The following is a 10,000-nucleotide window of genomic DNA, read 5'->3' as shown; positions in this document are numbered from 1 at the left end:
GAAACGAGAGAGTTAAAGCAATGCAAGGGGGGAGGGGGGTCAACCCCAGGAATGTCGATTTTCAACAATCAATTTTAATTCCAAAATCACCGCAAATATATATAACCAAAACGGATAGATCCACTCAGGATATTGAACTGAAAAAAAACTGTTCTTGCGTGACAACTGATCTGCAATGTCATTTATTTGTCCAAAACAGGTTTTCTATCGCGTTTCTGAAAGCAATGCCTCGATATTTAAATCAATCGTCATGGTCAAGCAGCGCATGCCCACAAAGCATAACAGCATCCCGTCGACAAAACAATATATGCTAGTCACATTACGATCAAGTGATGGCTAGTTTTGAATGCAAACCCTGGAATGAATACCTATTTTGAGCCAATGACAATGTTAAGTTGTCAGATATGGACAATATTTTCCATTTGATTAGTAAATATTAATAAATACCATATTTTTTGTCATTATGACCACCCTTGAATAGAATATTAACCCTCAAGTCACTGTGGTTACAAAAGTAGAACCAACAAAGAATCGTTCAGTATGGAGGATGTAGTTTGAATTCCGGAAACCACAGCACGCCGCGCCAGCTGTGCTTTTCAGCATTCTTGCCATATTTTGGTACATTATAGTCACTCACAAAGAAGGAAGGAATGAAGTCAGAAGGTGCGCAGAACAAAGAACGTGGGAACTGGAGTGGAAGGCTGGATTTTATACTTTCTCTCATCGGCTATGCTGTTGGTCTTGGTAATATATGGAGATTTCCTTCCCTGTGTTACAGGAATGGCGGAGGTTAGTATTACCACTTTTTAGGTTCTTGGTAATATATGGAGATTTCTTTCCCTGAGTTATAGGAATGTCGGAGGTTAATAGTGTAGCCTGGCGTCAAGTAGTGTGAGCATTGTGGTTATCGTCCCTCCCAATTACCCCTCCCTCCAGGCGTGCGCCAAAATCCCCACGCACGCACGCATGTGTGTGTGGGGTGGGTGGGGGGTGGGTGGGTGGGTGGGGGGGTTTGACGACGAAACCGACAACCTCTAAGAATGAGTATTAATGTGAATGTGTATTAAAATGTATTAAAGTGTATTAATTAACGTGTATTACATCAATGTGTTTGGTTGTATTGCTTTGGAATTGGAATGTGTTAATGTTTTCGGGGCACGACTCGACTAGACAGCGTATATACACATATATAAAGGAGCGATCAGTTTTTTTACGGCTGGGGGTTGACCGTTGGCGTTTTGTTTTGTACTTAAAAAAAATAGTTGTCCCTTCAATTCATTCATCGACAAAACACCCCCTCCCACCGATTTGCCCCCCCCCCCCCCGCCGTAAAAATGATCGCTCCCTGATGACCATGGCATTCATAACATTCTTAAGGGGGAGGTGTCAAATTCAAAAAGTCGATAGATTTTTTTTATACTTTGCATACCTAAGAAGTGATATCTGAATATGTAAAAATGCAAAGAAAATACCATGTCACCACCTTTGTTTTCAAGATAATGACCGTTTCTTGTATCTACACATATAGTTTTGGGTCAAAATAAGTAGATTTACGACAATTAACTACATCACAATTTTTTGACAGTTAAAGATTATCCCTGGAGCACTTAATGAACTTACATATTTTAGTGCAATGTGTATTATGTCCAGACATATTTGTTTGTAATTTCTTTTCATTATTTCATAAAATGCTATGTTATTTTATCTCCAGCTGCTTTACGATTTTTAAAGAAAAATGTAAGAAAACTGCAAAAAAGGATAATAGTCCTTGATAGATTATTTTTATATGCTGTATGTGTACAATGCATTATTCCAGCTATTTATCAATGACAAAATAATAGTGGGTCACCACGTCCGTTTAAATTCTAGAATTGAAATTGTAACCCCACACCCCATCTGAATTTAGACATTTTTGACAGATTTTTTTAATGAAATATTGTTGAATTTTGACAAAAATTAAAATGAGCATGTTTATCTTTGCACATATGTATAATGTACCAATGCCTCTTCATAATTATACAACAAAAATCATTGTGTGTATGCTAACTTTAAAATGCCAGTAAAAAATGTTACTCCCACCCCATCAAAATTTCAACATTTTGAACAAAGATCTCTTGACATTGTACAATATTGGAATACACAGGCACCAAGGTATATTTCTGTCAGTTCATATGTATGATAAATCAACTGAACTATTCTTGTGTAGAGTTTATGTATTTCTCCCAAAGTCAAAGTGGCCATAATATTCATAATTATGACTTCCCCTTTCCCAATTTCAACATTTTTGGACACAATTCACAAGAAATTTCATAATACTGGAACACATGGGTACCAAGGGATAGTTCTGTCAGTACATAATTATGTATGATAAATCAACACATTAGGGTTGTCAATAGTTCAATGTAGGATAAAAGGCTAAAAACATTCAGTCCCCCCCCCCCCCTAACTTAATTGGCCAAATTAAAAATGTCCATCCAATTTCAAATCAGTAAGTAGTAATACTATGAATACAAATCTAGTATGTAGTGAGGAAAAATAGATCTTTTGTTGACACTTTATTTTAGTGCTGTGCTATAGTGAAGATTCTTCCATTTCTCAATTTAGGGGATATTTTAAAAAAAAAGAAATAATTGCATGTTTAGGGGTACAAACAGACCCATTAAAAAGTAAAATCGTTTCTGTGGGATGAGAACTAGACAACTAAAAAAACCACCCCAAATGAAAAAGAATTTAATTTTTCATCCTACATTGATTTGAAATATATATTGATCTCGCACCTTATATCTCATTCTCGCATTGTTGAAACAGTTAAATGTTGATTTCATGTAAGGAAATTGCTAGTATAGTGTTATATTCCGGAGTGTGGTCAATATGAAATAGGAAATAACTCATGTCAGTACCTGTTGATCCACTGAACACGGCATGCAGTATACGTACCTAGCCACATGATAAAATGGCATTGCACACACTTTGAGACAGAAAAAGCTACGCTACTAGATGTATTTATTGATTTTGGGTAGAACCCCTCATTGAAATCTTATTAATGTTACCATGGATACTTCTTTCATGGGGAGACAATGTAGATAGTTTTTATACAACTTGTATGATTTGTTGCAATTTGAACTGTAGGTTTTGCGATACGTAAACACTCAATAGAGTTAGTGTGACTAGTGACATACTATAGTTGGCGAGACAGCTGAAAAATAATCTATTTTTGGTTGAATACATCTACTGAAAAACAAACTATAAATTCAGTAATTTTAAATTGGCAGGACGTTACTCTACTGATACAGGGATGTGTAATGGCCGGGGGTTCCATTGCTGTGCACGACCAGTCGCACGGTCATGACCCAGTGAAGAAGAAGTATTTTTGTTTTCACTGTCGACTCTCCACTAGTGAAACGGTCGTAGCCCAATTTTTAAATACGAGAAGTATTATCATTGTTGTTTTTCTTGTAATGACAAACATGGTTTTATCATCGATGAGACATCAATGGTTTGAGAAAACGCACACAAACAATCAAATGATTGATCTAGTGCTTTGACCCCATCAATCGCCCTCGAGCTCTGGTGACACTGCTGACCTATCGAGCGTATGCTTCCAAAACGACATAGAATCAATCGTATAGCAAATCTGGTTACCATAGTAACAAAGCAAAACCCCAAACAAAGTACTTCATTTAATGGCGATATGGAATTATGGTCAATATGTAAATTTCATGTGAATACCATACAAGTCATTGTTTTGAAATAATGCAACTTAATTTTCCAAGTGTCATGTCAGTTTCATTTCTAGCATTCGAAATCAAAGCAACTAATAAGGAGAAGATTAAAAGAAAATGTTTTTGCTTGTTTGTGGGGGGGGGGGGGGGTACTCAACTTGAATAAGACTTATGTAGAAGCAGACATTTATGACCTGGGGTATCTCACGTAGAATATCTTGGATGTATTCAGACGTTACGGTTAATCGTGCAATAGTTCGCGAACTCGTGTAATTCTGGCGCCAGACACTGGACGTGGTGTTATCTTTTTAATATGGCCGACTCCAACTGTTCTGTTTCGCACGTCAATGTATTGCTTTACCGGCAATATAGGGAGTGTGGTTGTTGATACATTTCATCAAGTCTAAATTTTATAAGACAGTTCCTCTTTAAGTCATGGTAGTAAAGCTAATTTTCTTCGCAAGGACTTCTGAAACTCATACAAAATTACCTTCCGTTCACCCTAAATCTTCAATTCAAGAGTACGTACATCGATCGAAAAACATATAATACTTCATTTCACTTCCAGACACGGGTTTGTTTCGCGTTCGAATGTTGACAAGAGCGCCCGTTTCAGTATGCGCCGAAAGTTGCGCCGTTGACGTAATTCGAATTTGACACCTCCTACCTTAAGCTTGTGGGCTGTGGAAGAAACCACGTCTTCGGAATCTTAGGAATATCTTTTTGTTATTGATTGCGATTTCAATTGCGCTGGTCAAGACTATCCCTCCCACACCCTGGGGATACGGGATACTACCATAGAAAGATACACGCGTGTATATGTTCCGCCCAAATGGGTCACTTTTTCACGAAAATGTTCTTAAACATGGGTTAACTTTTCATCTGAAAATTCACTAATCACGGGGTCGATAACATAGGAAACGTCAAATTCTAGAAATACCATCACGACATCAAACTACCACACAGGATGATTGTGACCGTATAAATCCCTAACAATACTAAGTCTGTACGTACATTCATTGCTGTAGGTTGATGTATTGTACATGGGCCGCACAACCCCGTCTCAAAATTTGCGGAGTATCCCCAATATACTAGTATCAAAACAAATTGATTCTTTGGTCCACAGGTATACAAATGTATGTACACTCAAAAATCATCGCCCCAATGAATCCCGGTTTCAACTTATCACTTTTACTATATGTAGATTAAATAGACTTCTCATATGTACAATATCTAGTTATTGGTATTTGACAATATTGCTAAATATATCGTTGGTTGTCTGATCAAAAACAATAACCCCAGTTACAGCCAGTGCAGGCTAATGATACTATGTAATGACTTCTTCTTCTTCTTTTTCAGGGGCTTTCCTGATTCCATATCTCATTGCCATGCTCATTTGTGGAATGCCTCTGTTTTTCCTGGAAGTCGCTTTAGGTCAATTTTGCAGCGAAGGCCCGATTACAGTATGGAAATTCTGCCCATTGTTTAAAGGTAGGATATTGTTGTCGGCCCGATTCCCTTCTGTTTCCTAATGACGAAATGACAATGTCACGTGACTGTTGTTGTCCAATGGCATGGCGGTATGTTGGTACTGCTTTTGTATGCTTGTCTATGCTTTTCGTGGCAATGGGAATCGGCTGTTAGAGCACAGTGAGCTCGGGTCTTTGAAACAAACAAACAAACAAACACACACACACACACAAACAAACAAACAACATATAAACACTGACAAATATAAACGACATGGTGATGACAAATTAATATCAACAATTTTTATATGCAACACAGACAAGTAAGTCTGTGTATGCAACAAGAATTCCAATATGAAGAGGCCACTGTCTATTAATTACTTTCAGCCAATTAATGTATACACCGCATTCTTTTGATGTTCGCGTCGTTTTGTACATTTCTAATCACGTGTTTGTTAACCCCTTTCAGGAGTTGGTTGTGCCATGGTAATAATCTCTGCAATAACGACCATATATTACAATGTCGTCATAGCATATACAGTTTTCTACTTTTTCGCTTCGTTTGGTAAATCTGTACCCTGGGCAACATGTGGTAACGACTGGAATACTGAATTCTGCAGTAAAAACGTCAACGGGACCGTAGTGAATGGTACATGGTACAACAACAGTATGGTACACTCTCTGAATATAACAGTATCGAGGACAAGTCCAGCAGAAGAATACTGGACGTGAGTTTGTGATATTTCGTTTTTGTTTCAAATTTAACTAGACTTTAAAGGGCATGTTATATAGCAATACTTTCCGCACACTGATTTAACTGCACTATGGTTTAGCTGTCTGTCTGTTGCACTATGGTTTAACTGTCTGTCTGTCTGTCTGTCTGTCTGTCTGTCTGTCTGTCTGTCTGTCTGTCACATACTGTCTGTCTGTCAGTCTGTCTTTATCTATCTGTTACAGACTGTCTGTGTATGTGTCTGTATGTCTGTCTGTCTGTCTGCCTGCCTGTCTGTCTGTCTGTCTGTCTGTCTGTCTGCCTGCCTGCCTGCCTGCCTGTCTGTCTGTCTGTCTGTCTGTCTGTCCTGTCGGTCAATCCTCGAGCTATCAGTCTTCCTCTTCCAATGCAACTCAACAGCCTACAGACTAACAATAGACCCTCGTTGGAGGAGGGTCTATGAACTAACCTACGTATCTACCTACCTACCTTTAAAAAGAGCGACTAATAGAGCGACTAATGAACGATACTGGACTTGAGATGAAATAAGTAAACTGTTAAACAGTGAAAATAAATAACGCATAACAGGTGCATACACTGTAAGTAAAGGAAACATAACATCACGGGTTATGAGTTGGAACTACAGCTCCATTTGTGGTGATGACTTGGTATTACTCCTTACACTACTGTGTGCTCATTTCTCATTAAAACCAGATTACCGTGGTCGGTGCGTATTTTTTGTATTAAATGGGTACTCCTCCTTAAAGGGGAGTGTTGGGTATAAAAGGCCCCCTAACTTCGCGGGGGTTATTGTCAAATTTGAATGCAGACTGTTAACAACGTCTTGATTCCTCTCTGAAAAGCCGTGATAACAATTAGCAGCTGGTGATTTTCGTAATAAATTTGGTATGTGTAGACTTGTGAATGTCTGTTGAATGCAGGTATGGTCACAGAAAGGTGATATTTAAACATGGTAGAGACAATTTCGTACAAAACACGGTCAAACTGGGTCTGTTCGTTACTACTGAAAAGCCGTTACTTTTCAAACCTGGGATTAAAACGCCTGCCAATCACACTTGTTCAAATACGGGTACGTAAATCCACGAAAGTTTGTGTAGCAATCAACGTTATCTTGAAGTAAACATGATTAGTAATTAGTACCTCTCCATGCCCAAGCATAACGGTACATGCAAGTTTGCTTTCATGAAACATTGAGTTCACATTTACGATGTCTATGCATAAAGTAGCGGTGCTGAAACGAAATATTTCAAAAACATGAATAGCGAACACTACTACAAGTCACTACGATTGTAGGCCTATAGAGTTGATTGTAATGTTCAAGGAAACACTATTTTTTCAACAGGATTTTTGTTGATAGTGTTCACATTGAGCCGTGTACTTCCACTGATACATAACGTGCAGGGATAGTCCTGGAGTTGTACTAATTGTCAAATTAGAATAGTAAATAAAGGAAACTTGTTTCGGTATACGGCATTTCTCTTTTGGGGATATGCAATAATTTCGCACACGTTGCATGGCAAATTACAACGTTGCACTATATATAACCAACGTACGGTCGTATCGTAAGACGTATAGAGAACCCATCGATTCGATGACGCGCTCTGATTCACATCTCTTTCGACAATACCAACGAACCATTCGCATTAGACGCCCATTTACTTTCAAGTAGCGGTCGTTTCTTTATGCCCCACGTCTATCCATGAGGGGCCAATACTTTTGATACCGCATTTTACGGAGAAAGATATTGTGATCGCGTGCTGGTTGACATGTGCCGAACCAACTACATGCCTGTGAACTTGTCAGAGATATGATAAGCACAGGTATCTGCAGACATCTGCCGCGATACGTTGAGATACATGTATAGTTCTGGTTCAGAGCTGGTTATTTTGACTTGGATCTTCAGGGCGGTCGGTTGACCTGTCAGCTATATGTAAGCTCCCAATCAAAAAGGCTAAAAAATGCCGCCGTGCATTGTCCTTTGCTGACTCGGGAAATTATGGTTTGCGATTTTTTTTTGTGGAGACAGCAGGACGCCAATATGTGACACATTTTACAGTTTACAACGAAAGTGAACAAACGCTAATTTTCACTCGAAATACAACACGAGGTAGCTTTTGCATTCATAAAATGACGCTATCTCGAATATTTGTTGCTTTCGACCGGAAAATGAGATATAACTTGTTGAATCTCTCGATAACCAGAAGGTTTCTCGACGTGTCTACGTCTGTATCTTGAAATTAGATTACATATTTGTTGCCGTTTCTGTTGAGATGTGAAGTACGGACCATTTAAAACAGGCGACCTAACCACATATTTCGTCGTTTATGAATCTTTGGGGCGTATGTATCATGGGTAGGGTTGTTTATTTTTATGAATTACAATATTATGGACAATTGTATGTTTATATTTGTTTCCCCATGTATCTACCCGTAGTGTCATGTTTGATTGAATGTCGACCGCCAACACATATGGAACATGTACATGATGTGCTACGGGTATGTTGTATAGAACACGCAGGCCGGTGGTGATAATTGGTCGACCAATTATACATGTCGTAAGTGTAATGAGATGATAAACAAGTGGTCCCCACATATTGTAGATTTCCTGTGCATTGAAAAATAAAACATACTTTCCCACAATGGACAAAATTATCTATTGAGTAATATAAAAGTCAAGTGTAAACTTATATAGTCTTCCTGGTCCTAAAATAAACTTACAGTGTATGGATTATATGTTGAGTTTTGGGCTGAAAATCGCCACCGAACATGACCTTACAGCAGGACATAGAAACGGTGCTGACTGGTTGGGAGAAATTGTTTAAATCTCTTGAACGGAAAAAAAAACTTCATTGTGGACTCGGTTTTGAAAGCTAAACGAAAGTCGTCTGAGTATTTCAGAAGAACCGGATCGAATACCACTTAGAAAGGTGTCAATCGACGGTCTTTCGACGTGGCGTATTGTAGTGTCTATATGGTACCTGTTGGTTCTGACAGGATGCTCTTTCATCACCAGAAATAGGCACTAAAACTTTTCATTTGACCACACCATTTTATGTCAGGGGTGATATGTCATGATCCAATCGACAGCAAATTTATCAATTACGTGTAATACTTAGCTTTGTACCATTATTAATATAATTGACAATAGAGTGGCTTTAATATTGAACCAAGGCTGGATGGACACCAAATACGATTTTATGTTACAACATGACTAACTTTCGCAGACATAATCAAACTGATAAGAGAGTCGCTTGAACCATATACATTGTCTATGCTTGAACCTACGTCAGAGGCCCTTGGGACACGGTGTTGGTTTTGTATCAACGTTTGTCAGTTTGATAACGGTGACAAGAAGTAGACTTTTTGCGGCACCCTCAAAGCCAGTTTTCATTGTCCACCACTGATACAACAACGTTCGGATCAGAGGCGTTTCTATATATAACTCCAGCAATGGTTGTATTTGTGACACCCCGGAGTGGCTGATAGTACGAACAGTTTGATCGATCAGACTGTGTAACTCGGTATGCACACTCGCGTACTCATAATAATCGTAATAATAATTTATTTTTTCTGGTATTCGTGGAGTCGGCATGCTCAACACTGTTCAAACTTGGACAACAATATTTTTATTTGTACATGTATTTCATAGTTTTGGTCGGTAGTCTTTTGGGAGGCTTTTACAAAATTCCCAAATGTCCATCTTGTTCTGTGTTGATGAACTTGTAGCCACATTGACGTTGTTACACCGTGTGCAGAGTCTATGGTCACACGGACGTTCTCTATACGTTTGATTCAATGCAAAAGTTCTCACAGTTTCTTGTAATAATGTTATGCTCAGACATCGAAAAGACTCATCAAGAATAAAATCAAACTCTGAAAAAAATAAACGGCACTCAAGTACACTTATTTTATGTGACAATCGAGCATGTTGGCGGTAATCATGATCAGAACCTAACACTGGATATTTGCGCCGTGATACTACGACGTGTGATATGACTATCGGAACGCATATTGTAGGACTGAGAGCTAGATCAGAACAGACCACAATAAACAGTCCTCAACACGTAGCTCAGTAGC

General features: G+C 38.5%; 1 protein-coding gene across 1 annotated transcript in view; it reads left to right on the top strand.

The window, feature by feature from the left end:
• LOC144445698 (sodium- and chloride-dependent glycine transporter 2-like) overlaps positions 1 to 10,000 on the top strand; it is a 40,429-nt gene that overhangs the window by 12,418 nt on the left and 18,011 nt on the right. The window contains exons 2-5 of the mRNA XM_078135342.1: positions 630 to 789; positions 5,082 to 5,213; positions 5,661 to 5,840; positions 5,886 to 5,919. Of these exons, the coding sequence (XP_077991468.1) occupies positions 630 to 789; positions 5,082 to 5,213; positions 5,661 to 5,840; positions 5,886 to 5,919 (506 nt within the window). The remainder of the gene's footprint in view (positions 1 to 629; positions 790 to 5,081; positions 5,214 to 5,660; positions 5,841 to 5,885; positions 5,920 to 10,000) is intronic.

Source organism: Glandiceps talaboti, chromosome 14, assembly GCF_964340395.1.
Source record: "Glandiceps talaboti chromosome 14, keGlaTala1.1, whole genome shotgun sequence".
In the NCBI taxonomy this organism is placed as follows: domain Eukaryota; kingdom Metazoa; phylum Hemichordata; class Enteropneusta; family Spengelidae; genus Glandiceps; species Glandiceps talaboti.
Note: the sequence above shows the minus strand (reverse complement) of the source record. Positions and strands in the feature narration are given on the sequence as shown.